This window comes from Myiozetetes cayanensis, unplaced genomic scaffold (assembly GCF_022539395.1).
Source record: "Myiozetetes cayanensis isolate MyiCay16 unplaced genomic scaffold, myiCay2020 scf33, whole genome shotgun sequence".
NCBI lineage: Eukaryota > Metazoa > Chordata > Aves > Passeriformes > Tyrannidae > Myiozetetes > Myiozetetes cayanensis.
In genome coordinates, this window is record NW_026087555.1 from 738,331 (window position 1) to 760,394 (window position 22,064).

Genomic DNA, 22,064 nt, shown 5'->3' on the forward strand with positions numbered 1-22,064 from the left:
CGGAATCAAGCCCAGCTAAAATGGGTTTATGAAAGGCATGTTCTGCTTGACTAACCTGGTCTCCTATGACAAGGCAACCTACTTAGTTGATGAGGGAAAGGCAGTGGATGTTGTTTATGTGGACTCAGGTTTTGACATAGTTTCCCACAGCATTCTCTTGGAGAAACTGGCTGCTCATGGCTTGGGTGGGTATATTCTTTGCTGTGTTAAAAACTGGCTGGCTGGTGGTGAATGGAGTTAGACCCAGTTGGGTGCTGGTCACCACTGGTGTTCCCCAGGGCTCAGGACTGGGGCCAGTTCTGTTTTGTATCTTTATCAATGATCTGTATAAGGGGATCAAGTACACCCTCAGTCAGCTTGTGGGTGACACCAAGTTGGGTGGGAATGTTGATCTACTGAAGGGTAGGAAGGCTTTGCAGAGGGACCTGGACAGGCTGGATCAATGGGCTGAGGCTAAAGATTTGAGGCTCAGCAAGGCCAAATGCCCAGTCCTGCCCTTGGGTCACAACAGCCCCATGCAATGCTACAGGCTCAGGGAAGAGTGGCTTGGAAGAGTGGCTTGTAGAAAAGGACTTGGTGGTGCTGGTTGACAGCAGCTGAACATGAGCCATCAGTGTGTGCCCAGGTGGCCAAGAAGGCCAATGGCATCCTGGCCTGGATCAGGAATAGTATGAGCAGCGGGACTAGGGAAGTGATCATCCCCCCTGTACTCGGCACTGGTGAGGCCACACCCCAAATTCCGTGTTCAGTTTGGGCCACTCACTACCAGAAGGACAGCGCAGTGCTGGAGCATGTCCAGAGGAGGACAGCAAAGCTGGGGAAGGATCTAGAGTTTCCTGAGGAGTGCCTCAGGGAACTATCACTGTTTAGCCTGGAGAAAAGGAGGCTCAGGGGAGACTTTATGTCTACAACTACCTGAAAGGAGGTTGCAACAAGGTGGGGGTCAGTCTCAGCAAGTCAAACAAATGATAGGATGAGTAAATGGCCTCAAGTTGTGCCAGGGAAGGTTTAGGTTGGATACTAGGAAGAATATGTTCACCAAAAGGGTTGTCAAGCATTGGAACAGCCTGCCGAGGTGTTTAAAAGACATGTAGGTGTGGCATTTGGGAACATGGTTTAGTGGTGGACATGGCAGTGCTGGTCTTTTCCAACCTAAATGATTATGTTTCCATATTAAGTTATTAGGTCACAAAAATGAAAGTCCGTAGTTCTCTCCAAGCACTTAGAACTTCCAAACTGATTCTCTTTTCTGGTGAAAAGTAGAGATGTTTTTCTTGACAATAGTTGTGATAATCCTTCATATAACTTAGTGCCCTTTTTTGTAAAGTGTGTTTCTTCACACAGACACGCACCCCCCCAAAACACACACGTGCATGCACATATAGGTCATTTTGTGTAGTTATTGCTAATGGTAGTTTTCCTTTTTGTTATTATGCGTAAAGCCTTTATTTTATTTCCCCTTTCAATTTGCACTTCTGAAGTTTTGTGCTGTTTTTGTTTTCAGCATGCACTGGATCTCCAGCTGGCAGTGGCGAACATCCTGCAGTCTCTGGTGCACACGGAAAGAAACCAGCAGGTCATGTGCGAAGCCGGGCTCCATGCACGACTTCTGCAGAGATGCAGCGCCGCTCTGGCAGATGAGGACCACTCACTGCATCCACCACTCCAAAGGATGTTCGAAAGGCTGGCCTCCCAGGCTCTGCAGCCAATGGTGTTGAGGTCAGAAAGATAGGCTGGAAGTTCAGGTGGACTGAGCCCCCTGCCCGCGCTGTTGCTGGCTCACTGTAAATGACTCGGAGTGTAGAGAGCCTGAGTGACCTGATACGGTAGTTGATAGCATAAGGTCCCATTTTAATTTCTCATCAAATAGACTGTCTCGCTTTTGTTAATCAGCATGTAACCCTGGAGACACTGGTATTTGCAGAGAAGGGAGAAGTATGGAGCCTGGGAGATCTGGTGTTTCTCACAGAGACTGTACTGAAGTTAAATGATTGTTTTCTTCCTGCAAATCTTGCGAGGATATCAAAAATGCCATTCTTGGCTATGTCCTCAGGAAGAGGAAATATGAGGATGGATTTCTTGACTTTTCTGTGTGATGCTAAATACGTCAGATTAGAAAACCTTCAGGCCAGCACTTCTATTTTTTTCTGTGAAGGAAATGCAGAAATGCGATACAAAAGGTGTCTGGAAAAAATATGGGGATGCATAGCTTTAGAAGGTTCATCTGTCTGCATAAAAGCAAGCTTGAAAAATTTATGAGCATATTATGAATTAAATGCTCACACAGCTGAATGATGGTTTGGATTGCTTGTTAGATTCTGGGGAGACCTTGAGGCCTTTCAACTTGAAAAGAAGGATTGCAATAACGACAGGGAGAGAATTCTTACCAGGGCTCATAGTGACAGGACCAGTGCCATGGGTTTTGAACTGAAAGAGGCTGGATTTAGACTGAACATAAGGAAGACATTTTTTGCAGTGTGGTTGGTGAGACATTGGAAAATCTTGTCCAGAGAAGCTCTGAGTGCCCCATCATTGGAATTGTTCAAGGTCAGGTTGGAAGGAGCTTTTAGCAATCAATATAAGCCCAGCCCGCAGCAGAGTGCTTAGACTAGATGACCTTTAAAGGTCCCTTCCAACCCAGACCATCCTGTGATTCTGTGATCTCAGCTGTAATAAGGAACTTAATTGTATTATCTCCTGTGGATTGCTGGCTGGCTGACCTGCAGTCAGGACAGCTGCTTGGTTCACCTCAGTGGCATGTAGCTGTGTCAGAAGTGGTTCTGCAAGTGGACTTGGTGCTTGCAACATCACAGGACTTAGGCTTCTCTAAGCATAGATAGCAATAGCCTAGGTAGCTGTATATATAGATAATATTGTTGTCTATAGATGCACATGTTGATATCTGTGAAATTATTCCCCCAACCAAACAGGACGCAGGGATAAAACAAAGCTGAGGTCACTTACTTCAGCCTGTGGTCTGCCTCTCCAGAGGAGTTCAGCTTGCTGAACATGCCCTGAGTGCCCTGATGGGGTGCAGCAGCCTCCTGCCGAGCCTTTGGAATGAAGAGAAGGAAATCAGAAACTTTATCAAAGTTGTTTGATTAGTTCAAATAATGTCAACTTTTTAGACCATATGTTCAAACATTAAATAGTTTCGAATGGATCAAATACGTTTCTTTTAATTATGCATTGGTTTATTTTCTTACTTGAAAGTTATGTTCATTGCAAGTAATTACTGTCTTTCCAAAAAGGTGGGTTTAGATTTTGTGCAATTATGGACAAATAAATAGACAAAATTATTTGCAAATTTTTTTATTCTCTTTCTTAGGGAATTTTTACGCTTGGGAAATCCTTTGAATTGCGGAGCCTGGGACAAAAAGCTGTTGAAGCAGTACCGAGTGCACAAACCCAGCTCACTGAGCTTTGAACCAGAAATGAGAAGTAGGTGCTGAAGTGCTAAAAATTTGTGTAAAGAATGCTTCTCTTACATCCCCCAATTGCATACTTAGTAAAATCTGTAGATAACGATCCATAGAAACTTAACTTCACCCCAGCTTCATATGAATGTAAAATCATCAGAACAGTTTGACTGGAAAAGTTCTGAAAGCAGAGAGAATGTAGTACTTGTATTTAATGTATATCCAGCAAGGTGATTATCATTTCTTATTTTAGGAACAGTACTGTTTAATAAGGTAGTAGTTTGTTTTTAAGTCTAGAAAAGACCTTGCATTTGTAGATATTTAACATTATTTTTTTCTCAGATCCTTTCATATGCACATCATATGTCATTAAACCTGTGTAGTATCATCTCTCATGGGTTTGGTAAGGTGTCAGATAAAATAACTGCACTCTCTCCTGTTATTGTCCATGAGGTGTAGAGCTTGGGAATAGCTGTTCACATGCTGTAGGAGAGTCTTAGTAAATTGTAATACAAAGAAATTATTGTAAAGTTTCCAAAGCATGTGATACTTATTTCTGTGTGTCAGTTTGGTCATTGTATGGCTCATTGTAACACATAGTTAAAAATACCTTAGTAGAAATGTTTGAATTACTTAAAAAGGAACTAGGACGTATCCTAGATGGTGTTGATTAAGCATTAAATAATGAAATAAATAAACTGAATTAATTAACTGAATTCATGTTGTATCATTGTGTTCAGTACATTTTAGAAGAGGAGAGAGGAAGAGATTCAACTTATCTCTTGACCAGAGCATTAATTAGTTAGCTACATTAGGGTGGATGATAGGAAATGAGATGGCCTCTTGGCTCGGTTTTTTGGCTTTACCACAAACATTCCATATTACGTTGCACAAGATGCTTGTCTTTCTGCCTGGGTCAAGCGTTTTTATAATGAGAGCAATAGTTCCCAACTCATTACCTTCTGAGAGGCTGAACTAATAGAGGATGATTGACAGTTCAGCTATTGCATCAGAAGCGGTACTTGAAAAGTCCGAGTACAGTCTGAAAAGGCCTCCCTTTTGCAATGCTGTGTTGTTTCTTGGCTTCCACTGTAGATAGCATGGTTACCTCAACGGAAGGTCTGGGTTCTGACAGCGTCTTCGGCGTGCACGAGGACAGCCACTACCGGATAAGCAAGAGCCTGCTCAAGCCAGCAGAAGGGAGCACAGTACCCCTGACGAGAGTGAAGTGTTTGGTCTCCATGACAACCCCACATGATATCAGGCTTCACGGATCATCGGTCACGCCGGCGTTCATCGAGTTTGACACGTCTCTTGAAGGGTTCGGGTAAGGTCCTGCGGTGCTCTCAAATAGCGTGGGGCACGCTGCAATGTTGTGTTACTTCCTTTGTTTTCTGAGGAATACTTGTAATTTTTAATAGACTGTTTGCAAGCAAGGAGCAAATGAGTTCTTTAAAGAAGAGAAAGGAATACTTCAAGTCACATAAATTCATTCTCGTTCATTAATGCCTTGAGAGCAAATGCTTGTCATGTGTGAAAGTAGTAGTAGTTATGTGTTTAAACATTGATAGGAGCCTCTCAGTCCTGGGTTTCACGTGCCTTTTAAAACGAAGGAATGCTTACATATCCTTGAAGGGTTACTGGGATTTACGTGTGACATTTGTATGGCCCAGTTGTTCTGAGACCCACTTAAAATTGCTGAGGAACTCGGAGATGTGGAAGTGGGCAAATCAGAAATACAAGTAAAGCAGATAAGGCAGCTATGATGAGTTCAAATAACTGGAAAAGTAGTATTAACTGGAGGCAGAGCCCGAATATCATGCTTAACTCATTTTTTTCTTTTAGCACCCAGTATCACTTACTGGTTTTCTCTCTCTAATTAAACACCTACTGAATGAAGTACTTTATGAGGATCGTGTAATATGATTTAACTTGACTGTTCAGAAGATTAAAACATGACACTATTCTTAGTGTCTTTTTAAGGAAAATGTTTTGTCTTTTTGGCTATAAAAATTGAATAGAAACCTCTGAATATTTAGGAACTCTGCTGCTGTGCATTCTCTTCTCACCTTTGCAAAGCAAGAATGAAACACCCATTTTACATCTAGTCTTCATATCCAATATAGTCAGGGACAGACTGGGTTTTTTTATAACAAATGGTACTCTAAGCTCTGTTCTACATCCTTCATAAGAGAAGAGAAAATACTTGGGACCTAAGAACAACTTGCAATAAGCTGGCAAAATGAGTTGTCATTGTCGTTGCTTCCAGAGATTTGTAGGTGCTGGTAATGTGTCCAAAAGTAACTCACATAATGCAGCTGTGACTTCTTGTAATTTCAGCAAATCACTTAAGAAGGCTGTGGTAATCACTTAAAAACCTAAAACTTTTTAATTTGTTTTTAAGTACCAGGAAGTTTCATGAAATCCACAGTTAGTGGACCCTTGCAAGTTACCTGCTTAGAGAGAACTTGCTTGTAGTACCATTGACCACGGGGAATTCACCCAGAGAACAACATTTTCAAGAGGGAGGAAGAAGTATATAACGACAACTGTAGTCCAAAAAAAGATACTAGTGACCAGAACCCTCGGTTGTTGTTACTTTTGAGATGAGCGGTCAAGTTAACTCTTTATGAGAGAACAAAATAACTTCTAGCACTGTCAGGCAAATCAACTACAATATACTTAAACTGATGTAAATGTCAACAAAGTGATGACTCTCAGTAAGTGGAAGAGCCATCATCTTTCCTCCAATAGGACTATCTATATACATTGGAAGCTGAACTCCTGTGGGCATTCACTCCATCTCGGATAGGTTGATCACTGAAACTGAGCTCTTTTAGTACCTAAGAGAGGGACTCCTTATGTTTGTTTCTGTTGTGTCCACAGCATCAGTGGCTGTTGTAAGGACCAAGAGCTCTGTGCAGGAGGTAGTTTGGCCTCACAAGGAGGCTCTACTTCTCACAAGGAGCAATCTTGAGAATTCATTTCTATTTCTCATTAATACATTAAGTCATGAAGAGTCATTGTGTGCTTATAGTATATTTTCCTAGGCTATATTTTGTTTGTAATGAACTCTGCTTATATTGACTTCCATAAACTCTGGTGTGTTGCTGGTCTTCTGTTTAACAGCTGCCTGTTCTTGCCAAGTTTGGCTCCCCACAATGCACCTACAAATAATGCTGTTACAACAGGACTTGTTGATGGTGCTGTTGTCAGTGGAATTGGAACTGGTAAGTACTGAAGTATGACTACCAGCAGTGTTTTGTATCTGATGTTTAGTTCTCTTATGTCTTTGTTAGCCATGAAGTTGGTGTTGGACACTGTGCACTCATAATCTAGAATTTCTTGTGTCTTTTTTTTGTGTGTGTATTTTTGCCCCCAGGGCAATGAAAAGTAATATAAAATATAAAATATAAACCTGTGATTGCTTTAAAACACAAGGCTTTCAGCAGGTGAAATTGTAATCAAGCAAAGCATATGAATAATGAACCCAGAGGCATTAAGAAGAAATTGAGGTAGTAGTGTGAAGAGCATAAGAAACATGGAATTAATTATGATGCCGTACTTGTGACTTGTGACTGCTGAATTCTTGACTGCATTTATTACAGGTGTAATTGCACACATCATCCAAAAAAATCTCATCTAAAGTGTTTGCTTTTACAGCTTCAGAGTTGAGTTGTTTTTTTTTGTTTGGTTGGTTGTTTTTTTTTTTTTTTTTTTTTTTTTTAGAATAGGAAAGAATAGTGGCCAATTCTTGCTTTACTTCATTTTGAGAGAGACCCCTCTGAGCTAGCTTTATGTGGCTTTTCCTTCAAACTTGAGCCAGAAATGTAAGAAGTAACACTGAAGTCCAGGAAGGAAAAGTTTGAGAAGGCACAGCTGGTGTCAGATATGGAAAAAGGAACAGGTAGATATCCTAAGTACTAACTACTGCAACTGTGTAATGGGCTTTCTTTTTTTGGTTTTAGGTGAAAGATTTTTCCCACCACCATCTGGTTTAAGCTACTCCACTTGGTTTTGTATTGAACATTTTAGTACCCCTCCTAATAACCATCCTGTGAGACTTCTGACTGTAGTGCGCCGTGCAAACTCCTCGGAGCAGCATTACGTATGCCTTGCCATTGTCCTCTCGGCAAAGGACCGGTCACTGATTGTCTCAACTAAAGAAGAATTACTTCAAAATTATGGTAAGAGTTGTGTCATGTCATCAGCTAATGCTGACAATATTATGGGGATGCTGCAGCAAGTTTATTTTAAACCTGGTGTCAAGAAGAATCCTGTCTGATGCAAATTCCATTGCAGCTTCACCAGTTCCTAGTGGGTTTTGACAATGAAAAAATGCAAAATTTGATCATTCATGTAGAAATTAGGGAGCTTTTATAATTTCCAAATAAGATGTCTGTATATAAAGAAAAAAATTTGCCAAAGTCCCAAGTACTGTATATTCACTATGTTATGGGTTTGGAACGTTTTTGCCTTTTACTTATCTTGTGTTTTTTGTTTTAGACATCATCTCTTGAGGTACAAATTTTAACTGTTTGGAAGTATTGTGAAGGGTTTTTCAGTCTGGATAGTCTGGAGGGCTGTTTGAAGGCAATCATTCATTTCATGTTTTAATGCTGTGGTCAGTTTTCAGAAATAGTTTGTAGCTTCATTCAGTATCTGTGACCAGAGGTGGAATTCCAAGAGATCCAGGTGAAGATCTAGGTGAAGCTGGTGATGCCAGTAAATCTGCTAGAGAATGCTATCAGTGCAGTCAGAGGCTTCAGAATTAGCCACCTCCTGTCTTCTGCCTTGTCCTCCATCAGAGCCTCCAAAAGTGGTCAGTTTTGACAGGCCAGTTTACATGCTGGGCCTATGGAGGGAGCTGAGAGGAGCAGGGCAGCCTTCTGCATGTGTTTCAGGCTTAGCTTTTCACCAGACCAACACACTGGGTTACAAGTGGTTGTCAAAAATCTGCTCCTGCTTCTGTTCTTTCCTTTTGAGTAGCAGGCACTAATAAAGAATTTATACAACTATTGCTATTAAAAAAAACACAGCAACAACAACAAAAAGACCAAAAAAACACCAAAACAAAACAAAAAAACCCCAAACAAAACAACACAAACAGTTAAATGGACTGTTACCAAGAAAATAAGGAATATTCTGTAAGCAGACATTCACGTCCTTAATGGCAGCTGTCTCCCTCAGTAGAACTGAGATTCAAAATCTGAAACTTGAGAGCTGAAAACCCATAGAATGAAGTAGAATGAAACCTATTAAATTACGAAGGTACTGGCAGTGTTTTCTTTCTCAGAAGAGTGAATTCTTAGGAAATGAAACAAGTTTATCTTCATATTAACTGCTTTAGCCTGCAGTGGAGGTATAGATCATATGTTTATAGTTTGTAAGCCCTGACTATCTAACTCCTTGAAAGAGATTGGATTTGAAGAGACTTTGTCAGAAAAGATATGAAGGTGTCCATCTAAAAGACTAGTTTTTAATTGGACCACGATACTTTGCTTTACTTGAGTGCTATCCTGTTGTGGCTAAATCATAATTGGTGGTGTTACCATCAAGTGCTGAGCAGTTGAGTACCTGAGGAACTGAGATGACAGGCCCACCAACACAGGGATTGGAAGTGCTTGACGGCCTGTTGTAAGAATAGATGATGTGGTTTAAGGACTGGGTAAGCAAGAATTATTCTCAAAGATGTTTTGCTGAGAAAAGAACTTGAAATTAATTTTGTATCTGAAAGTTAGTTCCAAATACTCTGCTTTTATCATTTCCCTTGTGCTATTTCTAAAGAAATGAGTGTTCTCGGTGTTCAGGCAGCTGTTGTGGTTAAGAGGATTAATGGTTCCTTTTCCTTCAGTGTGAAAGAATGAAGAGAGATCTGAAAAGTTCCTGTTTTCTGTTGAACCATTCCCTGGGCTGTTTGTTTTTTTTTTTAATTCTATTTTCAATCTTTTTTTGTTGGAGGAGGCTTTCAAGTAGAGTGTGGGTCATTCTGTTTTGTGATGGAGAAGTTAATGCACCTGCGAACTAATCTTGCCCTCTGGTATGAAGTCAAAGGATGCCTTTTGGAGAAATTAAAAAACTCTATGCTTGAGGAATAAAAAGTATTTCAACATTCAGGAGAGGAGAATTGGGAACCCATTAGTGAAAAAGACCTGGGAAATGCTTGAGGAGTGTGAGTGGGTGAATTGGGCTTGGGTGGTCAGCAGCTTGTTTTCAGCCCTTGTGGAGAGGCTGAGAATGTGTTCCTGTGTCCATGTGTCTGGACCAGCCAGACATCCTATTTGCAGCTTTTATTAAGGAGAAATGTCTCAGCCTTTCAGCCTCATCTTTAACTTCACTTATGCTTTGTGATTTAGCATGATTCTGATGCAGAGGCTTTGAAAGGCAATCTTTTCACTTGTATTTTCCTTTATGTGTGACCTAATGGTTCAAGCAAGATACTGGTAAGTTCATACTGAGTCTCTGGCCAGGTGCGGGGAGTCAGGAGGAGGCTTCTGTGAGAGAAGGGCCAGTGCTGCCCATGGCACATGTGGCTGGGTTTGACCAGCTCCACAGCTTATTCCCTGCAGGACACAGCTGAGCCCAGCAGCCAGGCTGGTGGTGCCTCTGGGGAAAAAAGAGTGAAACACTTCATGGTGCAAGGAATAAGGGGAAAAAATGTGAGACAAAACCTGGGAATGTGAAGGTGAGAGGAAAGGAGGGGAGAGGGTGTTACAGGCACTGGAGCAGAGATTCCCAGTGACCCCTGGAAAGGACCACAGTGGAGCACGCAGTAGGATCTGTGGAGGAGACCGTGGTGGAGCAGGGAAAACTAGGAAGAGAATGACTGAAAATATCGGTATTATTCTCTCCACAGTGTGAGAAAAGTGGAAAAAAAGCTCTGTGGGTTTGGGGAGACATCTTTATTTCTTGGTGACTACTGCAATAAAAACGTTTTTAGAAAATCAACAAAAGATCTTTCTGTGATTTGCATGGTGGCATGAGAAAGTTAGTAAATACTTGAGGAAACTAGTAATTCCAGCTAAAGTTTCAAAGGGAGGGGAGAAGGTCAAAAGTCTAAATGTATCCTGAGAATTTTCTTAGAGAATTCAAAGGAAGTGGAGATCTGTTGCTGATAATACCAAAACTGTAATGGTTTGTTAATGTGCAAGTATTTAAGGATTGTCAGCCTGTCAGACTGGGACTATTTGGTCGGAATACTTTCCCAGAAAATCTGATTTCATTCGTTCAGTCCTTGAATTTGAAAGTCGAAAGTAATACTTGTTAATTGTATGGTTTTATTCTTATATTGCTGTGTTTTTGTCACTTACTTGCTTTCAGAAAAATGGCTTTAATGTACTGCTGTAGTTCATATTGCATAAATTCTGATTACATATTTGTCTGTTTTAAGCTCTTACTGGAGCCCACTAACTGATATTTTTCCTTTAGTTGATGACTTCAGTGAGGAATCATCGTTTTATGAAATTCTTCCCTGTTGTGCCCGTTTCCGCTGCGGTGACCTCATTGTGGAAGGCCAGTGGCATCACCTAGTTCTGGTCATGAGTAAAGGCATGCTAAAGAACAGCACAGCTGCTCTCTACCTCGATGGACAGCTTGTTAACACTGTTAAGGTAATATAAATCTTTCAAACCTCATTTTTACTGCTTGGAGTGATTTTTCTCTGTGTTTGCATAATTTATGCACAGAAAAACCACAAAAAACATGAACAAGACAAACCAACACCATCCCCTCTCCCCCTCACCACCAGAAGAAAAAGCAAAAAATAAATAATAAATAAATAAAAAAAAACCAAAACAAAAAAACCCCAAACACACAGAAAAGGCAAAAAAACCCCACCAACCCCCCAATACAACAAAAAACCCCAAACAAAACAACCAACAAAACAACAAACAAGTAAAAACACAAAATGAAGAGCCTTGGGGAAAAAAGGAGTCTTTGCTCACTACACCGCTCAGACCCAACCCTAGTCCTCTTAAGAGGAGAAGATAAAAGGTAAACGTGTTACATGGATTGTGAGGCAAGTGTGGCACAGCTATACTGCTAACTAATTAGAAGGATCATAAAAAGCAGAAGATGACTTATCCCAGGACCATGTAGCAGATCTAAGACTGAATAATAGGAAAATTACACAGCTTTGCCAATCTAATCATTGCCTATAGAATAATCTGTTCAGGTTGTTCCTTTCCCAACCCTATTCCCACCCCAGAAATAACATCCCAAGGTGTCCAGTGTTTTTATTCATTGATTGTAGATGACACACCACAGTTAGTTGTAAAGGTCAGTATCTTCTTGTTACATGGAAGAAACTTGGAGGCCAAAAGCAGAGAGCAGGGAAGATTGCTGTGGGCCTGTCCACTGAACACAAAGTACTCCGAACTCGTAAGAGATAACCAAACATCGCTTGGCAAGTGTAGGCTTTAAGGGAGAAAGCAAAACATGGTGTGGGGTGTAAATTAGCTAATGTTACTGTACATAGGCAACCATATGTTGTCTTTCAAAGTTTACCTTGCAGTATTCCTTCTGCAGAAAGAGGACTAGAGTAACTTGTTCTGCTAATAGCTGTGATACATGAGCGTGTGTCTGGCCATCTGTCTTGTCATACATGACTACGTTGAATAGCTGGTAACAGAATTTTTACAATGCAGATAGAAAAAGCCTGTGAGATTATTATTGTCATTATATATAGGCCAGGATCTTACTCATGTATTTGCTTTATTGTTTGAAAAATCGTATTGAATTTAGTTCATCACATTTGCACTTCAGCTTAAAACAGTATAATTACCAAAGGTATGTTTTCACTGGGTGAAAAAGGAGAAAGATCACAACTTTGAGATTGTCTTACTGTTTTTGCAAAAAACAATGATGGTCATAGAGCACCATGTTTTTAGAATCAAGGTACAGCTTCTTTAATCATAGAATCCTCATATTTTCGCCCTGTGCTGCCATATACAGCTTCATCTTTTGAAAGCCATTTAACTTCTGGTCTTTGCATTTACTTTCAGTGTAATGTTTTTCACTGCCTATTTCAGCACAGTATCAGAAGACCATATGTTCCATAGCAGATGTTCGATACCTCCCCTGGTGTGCAAAAACGCTTTCCCAAATTTCTGATCTTGCCGCAGTACCCGTGCTCTCGCAGTAACTTCCCTGCGTTTCTCTCCTTTACAGCTTCACTACATTCACAGCAGCCCCAGTGGCTCTGGTTCTGCCAATCCACCTGTGGTCAGCACCGTTTACGCCTACATTGGCACCCCGCCCGCACAGCGCCAGCTCTCGTCCTTGGTGTGGCGTTTGGGCCCCACGCATTTCCTGGAGGAGGTTTTGCCTGCCCCAGGAATCAGCACCATCTACGAGCTGGGGCCAAATTACGTCGGAAGCTTCCAAGCAGTATATGTGCCATGTAAGTACAGTTCAAATGGCAGCTGGTAGCTTGGCCTGGGTGTGGTGGAAATCTTTTGTGTGCAGAAGGGGTGAGAGAGTATGCAGTGGCAGAGGGGAAAAGCCATGGCTGTTCATAGTAAGAAGATTAGTAGCTGCTATTGAAGAGGATGATAGAAATCCAAATTACTGTTTTAACGTACTTCTGGTAGTTCTTGTACTGAGATAGGATAGATAGAAGTGCTTCTATTCCTTGCTTCGGTTTAAACTAGTTAGAAATGCTTAAAGCTGTCATTATTTGTACTGTATATTATATTTATCTGTAGAAAGTGAAATTAGAAAGGCACTTTAACCTGTCAGCTTCTGGTGATAACACTCATTTGCAAATCTGCAATCTATTCTGTACTTCAAACACAGCTCTCTTGAAATGTCATTTGTAAGGCCCAAATGGGTCAACTGAGAAGAAATGTTAAACAGGGAGAGATTGTGGTGCAGCCAATAGTCTTTAAGTATTTAAACCTTTAAATATTTGTAGCTAGCAAAAATGGGTAATTCTGTTATATTTTGTAAGTGTTCTTCTCTGAAATTGAGGGAAGTGCAACACAAAAAGATTTAAATAACCTTGTTAGAAGTGTGTGTCCATAGCCCTGTTTTTAAATATTCAGATGCCCAAGTGAACTATTCTCACCCAAGTGAGGTTTGACAGACTTGACTCTGTTTCAACAAATCATGTAGATGCCCAGCTTGTCTCTTGTTTCTGTGTTAGGTGAGGAGCCTTCATGCTTTTTAAATTCCATTCATGTGGTTCACCAGGGTTGCACCTTTTGACCTGAAGGGAGCTGCAGAAGTGAATTTCTGTGTTGAGCTTTTAGATGCTGAGTTTTGCATGCTTCCTCTGAGGTTGTAGACAACTGTCAATCACAGTGCTTGCAGTGCCTCTCAAGAAGCATCCACTTTCAGAGCAGTGGATAGAAAATATTAAAGATACAGTTGTCTATTCTTCTTGAGTCTTGCTTCTTTTGAAACGTGTTTTTTCTAGTAAATCATTGTAGAAAGTCTTTTCACACACTGAGATGCAGATGTACCCAGTACTTCTCTGGTTTTCGATTACTTTGTTTTCCTTCAGATGGGAAGGGAAGTGAGCAGCCCTTAGGCTGGACAATATCACATCTCAGCTATTTGCAAATCTTTCCTCTATACTTATCCTGCAATATAAATTTCTTAAGATTTTACTCTTGAAACTGAAAAGGAAAACAGTGCTGTTACTGAAATGAACTTTTATTTTGTCTTTAAGGCAAAGATTCAAAGTCTGAAGGAATCCATCCATCTCCAGTATCTTTGGTACCAGAAGAGAAGGTGTCTTTTGGTCTCTACGCACTGTCAGTTTCTTCATTTACAGTAGCAAAAATAAGGAAAGTTTACAACAAGTTGGATAGTAAAGCTATTGCCAAACAGGTATGTTGGGAAATCAGTTGGTTAACCTGTGTGACTTGTTGCTTTCTTTTAACTTCTTAGTTAGTCAATGCAACCAGGAACAATAAGGTACTTGTCAGGAGAGTTATCCATGATGACTGCTGTTTTTGGAGGGGGGCGGGGTGAGGGGTGGGAAGAGGGGGAGAAAGAGGAAGACTGGTACCCCTACATTTTATTCATATCCTTGAAATTACTCCTAAATTTTATATGCATTCTTGGATTTACTGTTAGTCCTGTATCTTAGCACCTACTGGAGGTATTTTGTCTTTTTAAATGTAGATGATATTTATTCTTCTGTTGAAACACAGTTAAGATTATGTTGTTGAACAATATTTCTGCTGTTGCAGATGAACAGAGCTGTTACCTTACTCCTGGGGTCGTGACTCGTATCTGGGAACCAGAACATTAGTTTACTTTCTTCTTCGAAGTGCGTTAGAAGTCAGTGAATTTTTTTTCAAAAGACCATCTATGAGGAAAGGCTGAGACTTAGGCTGACTCAACCTGAAGAAGAGGCTTCAGGAGGACCTTATGGGAGCCTTCCAGTACCTGTGGGAGGCTTACAAGAATAATGGAGAAAGACTTTTTTTTTTGGCAGAGTCTGTTGTGATAGGACAAGGGGCAGTGGTTTTAAACTGGAAGAAGCTGGATTTATATTGGGCATAAGGATGAAACTTTTGATGGTGAGGGTGGTGAGGCACCAGAAGAAATTGCCTAGAGAAGCTGTGAATGCTCAGTTCCTGGAAGTGTTTGAGGTCAGGTTGGGTGGTGCTTTGAGCAACCTGATATAGTGAAAGATGTCCTTGCCCACAGGAAGTGGATTGAACTAGATTATTTTTAAATGTCCCTTTCAACCCAAACTTGTTCTATGGTCTAGTGGGATTGATTTAGAAGTTAGATTCATCTTCCCTAAACTTTGGAGACTGGAGATTTCTCTTAACTTCAGAGATTGTCTTAATGACTCTACTTCTGTTTTGTTACATGTTACTCCTTATCACAGGAGGAAAATACACAAGTTCTATCTAGACTTGCATTAAAAAAAAATCTTCACTTCAACCCCTACTTTTTTTTCTTGTTTTCTTCAGCTGGCAATTTCTTCTCATGAAAATGCCACGCCTGTGAAGCTGCTCCATAACTCAGCAGGGCATTTGAATGGACCAGCACGCTCCATTGGTGCAGCTTTGATAGGGTATTTGGGTGAGTTGAGTACTGGAGAATAATGTTTAAAAATGATTAATTACTTGTCAATAAGAACTTAAATCTAGAAGATAAATCGTGTAATTGATGAATGGTGCATTGTTATATTTATTGAACATTTTTTAATTCCATGGATATAGTTATCCTTTTTTTGCTATTATAGGATACTTGTTTTATTTGTATGATGTATCATTATGAAAATATACTATAATTACTTTACCTTAGGTCATTATATTTTATTTTATTCTAATATATTTTCTCTGCCTATGCTTAGGAGTAAGAACATTTGTGCCCAAGCCTGTTGCCACTACACTGCAGTACATTGGTGGAGCTGCTGCTATTCTGGGACTTGTAGCCATGGCATCAGATGTGGAAGGCTTGTATGCAGCTGTAAAGGCCTTGGTCTGTGTGGTAAAGAGCAATCCACTGGCCAGCAAAGAGATGGAAAGAATCAGGGGTTATCAGGTATGTAAGAAATGTCTTAAAACAGATCACACTGATTGAATTTCACTGTCTGTCACAGCAGTTCCCATGGAAATTCCCTGTTGTATTGTGGTAACCTGAGTTTCTGTTCTCAAGTTTACTGAGCTCTTGGCTAATTAGCACAGATGAGTTATTTAGGATGGCTTTTAAAGGAGAGGGGGAAATTTTTTTGCTAAGCCGTTGTGCACGTTTAGCTGCTTTGGTGAAACTGAGCCTTCATTGACAGCACATAAGAGCACAACTGTGGTACTTAGATGATTCTTTATCCATGATTTTTGAATCTATCTCTGCAAGTCTTCTGTCTCTCTGATCTGCCAGCGAGAGAGGGGGATAGGGACACATGGAGACCAATAAGTGGACTCCCAGAATCATCATTCTGAGGAGACTGCACAGACTTGTGGTTGGTGAGACTGTTTGCTTTCAAGCTGAAGACCTATTACGTCTCCATCAGGATGGGGAAAGGGCAGTCAGTTATGCAGAAGGATTGGTTGGCTGATTTGAAAAGATCTTCACATGAGCCATGAATTTTATGTTCCTCATGAAGACTGCTTTACTGCAACAGAAAGCTCTGTGGTTTGGGCAGTGCATTTACAGACCCTGTAGAGCTGATGCCTGGTGTAGTTATGTCACAACATATCATTCCAAGTAGCCTGTTGCAGACCTTGGCTTACTTTTGACCAAAATAACCGAGACAGTGTCCTCCTTGTACCGTAAGTAGTCAGTGGATCATCACATATGACCTTACATTCCACTTGTATTGACATCACCAAATAGTGTGGTTTGGGAGAGATTCTAAAACTGTGACGACTGCCAGAGAGCTGAAAGGTGTGTTTGTCTGTGCACCTAATCCTCAGGGCCTAGATACTGTCTGCAGTGTAAAACAGATGTTTTATGAGCTGGAGGATGTCCTGGATGTGCCTCTTTTGTAGCCAACTGTAATGCCACTTTCAAGCTCTTTTATCAGGTGTACTTTAAGGACCTTCTAAGAAGGGATGCAGACATTCATCGGTACTTTTTGTGCTTAGACAACATTGCTGTGTGCTCATTGGCTGCTAATTCCTTTTCTGTTTACTTGTTCCAGTTGCTGGCAATGCTGCTAAAGAAGAAACGATCCCTTCTGAACAGCCACATCCTCCATCTGACCTTTTCCTTGGTGGGAACTGTTGATAGCGGGCACGAGACATCCATTATTCCAAATTCTGCTGCCTTCCAGGATCTGCTCTGTGATTTTGAAGTATGTAAAGCTGCACAGAGAAGTGGTGGTGATGCTGGATAGTGATTACCTTAAACATTGAACAACAGCAAACTAGGTTGTTATCCTGAGAACTTACTGTTTCTTACATAGTACAGTAAAGCAACTGAGCAACAAGATTATTGGTGACTTTTGCTGCTGAAATAGCTTGAATCACTGCAGAAGCACTGAATGGGTGCCACAGATGTTTATGCTTTATGTTGTTCTAGAGGATACATTTCGTAGTTTTTGGTTCATCAACTTCTTGTAACCCTTGTGTTCTACTGCAGTGCACGTGTCAAGGCATGAAAGATGCACTGAAAGTAACAGTAATAGGTAAACTTTCAACACGAAACATGGTAATCATTTTATCATATATCTCCTGCAGGGAGTAGTAAGGGAGTTAAAATTCGTCTTTCACAACCTGTGAAATATTTAAGTGTAGTTTTGTTAAACTAAGGAAAGTAGCGAAGTTCAGAAGGAAATGCTAATGTGGTAGAGGCTGATAAACGATTCGTAGATCTTGTCCTTTACTGTTTGCTCCTTTGGTGTTATCTGTACCTAACACAGGCTGAGTAAAGGAATTCTGACTCACAGATACTAAAATAAATAAATAAATAAAAGTACTACTACTACTGCTAAGCTAGTTATAGGTACTGACTTAATATCACAAGTCCATCTTGCACAAATGACTTTACAGACTTACCCACTTCCTTTTTGTAGATGTCTATTTGAGTATTTCAGAGCACTCCTGAAAACCTTTTGGAAGGGTCTTGTCTATGAAAAAAGCTCCTGCTGCTTACTATAGCATTTATTTTAATAAAATCAGCTGGTTTTGTTAAGTTTGCTTTTTCTCAACCTCTTCAAGTCACCCCACGTCCCCACTTGTCAAAATCAACAATATGCTCTAATTGAAGCACATAGGAAGAGGAAATGAGCCTCGGGTTTTTTAACCTTAGTAGGGTTATAAAACAGAGGAAATTTGTCATCCAACAAAGTTTCCATTTTTTTTCTTTTTTTTTTTTAATATAATGTTAAAACAAGGAATAAGCTTGTGCTGTGTCTAAACATAGGTTTTTCAGTATCATGTAACTAGTTAATCTTTAACAAGCCTTATAAGTTACAAAATGCTTCCTTTGTCCGCAGAAAATTAAACGTAAACTTAATAGAAGTTACTACATCTGCAAGAGGTGATGTTTGTAGTAGAGATCCTAAGTTAGGTGAACACTTAGCAGAGAAGAGTGTGAATCACAGCCCAGCTCCTACAGTGGGGCTGTAAATTAATTCTGTGGAAGAGTACTCTTTTTTTTTTTTTTTCCCCTTTTTGTTTTCTTCCCCTGTAAAAGAACCAGCTGAGAAATTTTATCAGTGGTGTATAGCCTCTCAGAAGCAACTACAAAAGATGCAATTTCATGTTGTTTAGTTTGTGCCTGTCTCTTTATTCCCTGAAGACCAAGAGCAACTGGAGAATTAATGCACTCAACAGATTAAAAAAAAATTAAAAACGTGCAGGTAGTAGGTCTGTGAGTACTAAGAAGAAACTTTTTTTTGCTTAGTTAGGGTTTTTTGTGGTTTTTTTTGGTTTTGTTTTTTAATTATTTATTTTTTCTGCATTCAGAAATCAGTGACCCAAGCATTTCACTTAAATTGGATAAATTAGATGTTCTTACTCATGCGGAACAGGAAAATTAAAAGATTTGTTCTCATCATTTTAGATTATAAGATTAGAAGAAAAGCAAAAGCTAGAAAGCTTTTCATTTAAGCCAGTTTTATACACCAGAGCACGAGTATTAATTATGCTTTGTTCTATAGCAAGTCAATTTTAAGATTTGCAGCTATAACTGTGAGCTTTCTGGGTTTTATATCTTTTATTTCTTCTATTGATTGAACAATTGATTTTTTTCTTTTTTATAGAGAATCTAAATAATTTAAATGCAGGAAATGCTGGGCAAAAAAAAAAATCAAAATCAGGGAAGACCTTGAGTTTAATCTAGGCAGAAGATAGTAGGTTAATTTTACAAAGATAAAAATCTTCAATTAAGCCAGATAAACTTAATACAGCATTTGACATCAGCCCTGATAACTGCTCTGCACCATCTGTTTGAAGAAGCATTCCAGATAATTGTGTAACTTTTCGTCTAGAACTCTTTAGAAGTTCTCAGCATGATACGCTGACAGAGAATATAAATGTTTGGAAGTGTGTGTTTGTTTATGGCCAGGTAAATAGTCGTGCGCAGGAATGGTTTTAATCTCTTCAAGCCTTTCATAAACTTTGGTACTTTAATGTCCATTTTTATTCTTGAAGTCAGTTTGTGCACCAAACACATCATTGTTTGTTCTGTATTTCAGGTCTGGCTTCATGCACCCTACGAGCTTCATCTGTCATTATTTGAGCACTTCATTGAACTTCTCACAGAGTCAAGGTATGAGCCAATGCAAGCCTGGTAATGGGACTTACAGGATTAGGTAACATGTAGAGGATACCCCAATTAATTTTAAATTGCTACCTCCTTTCTTTCCTTCTTCCAGCGAAGCAGCAAAGAATGCAAAGTTAATGAGAGAATTCCAGCTCATCCCAAGACTGCTCCTGACTCTTCGAGACATGTCTCTGTCCCAGCCCACTATTGCTGCAATTAGTAATGTGCTGAGCTTTTTGCTTCAAGGCTTCCCCAGCAGCTATGACTTACTCAGGTAGCCCACACCATTGATAGTTCTCTCTTTCTTGTCTTTATTATATTGTGATCTCTGTCAAAAATACTAAATGATCATTTGGCCATGGAGTGTGTAATATGGAATACTCATATACTGATTCTTTTTTTTGCTTCTCAAAGAACTAGACTGAACTAGACATAGCCAGTATGTTAAAGCCTTGATTTGCATATTATTTTCAGTTTGTATCTGATCAGGTATGACTGGATTATCAAACTGGCTTAATGTTCTACAGGTGAAAAGTTAAAGGTGCTGAATTGCAACTCCCTTGTTCATGGGAAGCACTGAGCACTTCTCTTAAATACCATTATTGAATATTATGATTATTACTTGAGAGGAGCTGTAATGATACTTCAGGTTAAAGTGCAGTTTTAATTACTATCCTGAGTGAAAGGTTTAGTTACAGATTTTTTCTTAATCATCACGGTATTAAAAAAAATATTTAAGACTGTCAGATACGGTGCCATTAATTCAGACTGATGGAAATTACACAAATTATTGCAATTCATAAATACAGGAGTATTTTAAATGCTTTAAAATTAGTTGAAACCCTTGATAACTTGATTTTTCTGATCTCCCATTTCATTATAAAGAAAATGGATAACATATTGCAGGGCTTGGGAGTTCTTTGCATATGAGTGGTCATGTTTTCAGCTTCTTACTTTAACTACAATTAAAGGTATCAGAAGCCTCAACCTGAACATCTGACCTGTCTTTGCTTTAATTATACAGAACAAAAAAATGATTCAAGAATAAAACCATTGATTTTAAGCTTAAATGGTTACAGAACAGATTGTAGGATGTCTGTCTGAATTTTCCTTGTTTTCCTTCCTGGAAATAAAAAATGAAAAATATTGCATAACTCTGGAAAAGTTACACTGTCTAGGGATCATTTAAGGTTATTTGCAGCAGAAAGAGGAATATATTGCATCTCCTTTCTTTGACTACATCAACGTCTTGTCATAGAAACCCATGACCTTGAGTTACATAACCTCAAGCTATAGACATAAATCTTATTCCAGAGTTGAGTAATCACTGTAACAATTGATGAAATAATTGTTCATCTCTAAGGGGTTGAGAATAATGTTTTTGTTCTCTCCTTAACTTGAGGTGTTCGTTTTACTAGGACTCTGAGATATCATCTTTCTTGAATCTTAGCATTTTCTGAGTCCCTTACCTGCAGACTTGTCTGCAAAGATTCCATTAATTACTACAAGTTAATTTGGGTTTTGGCTAGTTACTTCAATTAGAGACAATTTTCCTCAATCTTTAGATGTGAGAAAGCTGACATTTCTGGATATCACCCTGTCACTAGTGTCACAGTTTTATATTTAAGGTGAATGACTGATAGATGAGAATGCATCTGTCATATCAGTGAGTCATGTTTTTTCTATATACATCAAGGTTTGGACAGTTCATCTCTTCCACTTTACCTACGTTTGCAGTCTGTGAGAAGTTTGTGGTCATGGAAATAAACAATGAAGAGAAGCTTGACAGTGGTAAGGGTTGACATTGCTTAGAAGCAGTAGAATAAAAATACTTTGTGATCTCTTCTGTGCTTGAACACATGAAATGTAGAAATACTGTCATTAGCAATGTTGTAATTTTGTTATAACTTGGCTACCAGTTAGTACTGGTATGGTTTTCAGTATTGAATGCAAAGCAGAGCAAAACCTGTTTACTTTTATTTTGTTTCCCTCATTTAACACTGTATGGTTTTGTTCTCTTTCCTTCACTTGCTCCTACAAATCAGCTGTGCATCTCTGCTTCTTTATGTGGACAGGGGAAAAAAAAGACAACTGGTTACTAAGTGCATCTTCCCTCCAGGTGTGGAAGAAGTGAAAGAATTGACTAAGACAACCTACTTATTTTTCTTAGGCAAAAAAAAAGTTACTGTCCTCAATAATTTTTATATTGAGTTGTTTTGAGACCATTTCTGCCCTTGTTTTCCTAAAGATAAAAGGCTTATGCAGTTGCATTTTCAGTCAGTCTCCCTCAACAGAAGTGCTTTAGTCCCACAGCGGATGTCACCCACATAACTAGAAGGAGTACCTAAAGGTGCTATATTTCTGCATCTCTTGGGAATATACTGGTGAACAGGGACAAGTGAGAGAGAAGTATTTCTGCTTTAGTTTTATTGGTCTGGTTTCCTGACAAATAAGGTTGAGACAGTCTGC

General features: G+C 39.5%; 1 protein-coding gene across 11 annotated transcripts in view; it reads left to right on the plus strand.

The window, feature by feature from the left end:
* Window positions 1–22,064, plus strand: part of WDFY3 (WD repeat and FYVE domain containing 3) — a 167,039-nt gene that overhangs the window by 98,063 nt on the left and 46,912 nt on the right. For all 11 annotated transcript variants that reach the window (XM_050327291.1, XM_050327290.1, XM_050327292.1 and 8 more), the window contains 14 exons: window positions 1,505–1,719; window positions 3,329–3,441; window positions 4,515–4,746; window positions 6,549–6,649; window positions 7,388–7,606; window positions 10,848–11,029; window positions 12,588–12,819; window positions 14,092–14,252; window positions 15,353–15,464; window positions 15,739–15,929; window positions 17,029–17,181; window positions 19,528–19,601; window positions 19,708–19,869; window positions 21,292–21,386. In XM_050327291.1, the coding sequence (XP_050183248.1) occupies window positions 1,505–1,719; window positions 3,329–3,441; window positions 4,515–4,746; window positions 6,549–6,649; window positions 7,388–7,606; window positions 10,848–11,029; window positions 12,588–12,819; window positions 14,092–14,252; window positions 15,353–15,464; window positions 15,739–15,929; window positions 17,029–17,181; window positions 19,528–19,601; window positions 19,708–19,869; window positions 21,292–21,386 (2,242 nt within the window). The remainder of the gene's footprint in view (window positions 1–1,504; window positions 1,720–3,328; window positions 3,442–4,514; window positions 4,747–6,548; window positions 6,650–7,387; window positions 7,607–10,847; window positions 11,030–12,587; window positions 12,820–14,091; window positions 14,253–15,352; window positions 15,465–15,738; window positions 15,930–17,028; window positions 17,182–19,527; window positions 19,602–19,707; window positions 19,870–21,291; window positions 21,387–22,064) is intronic.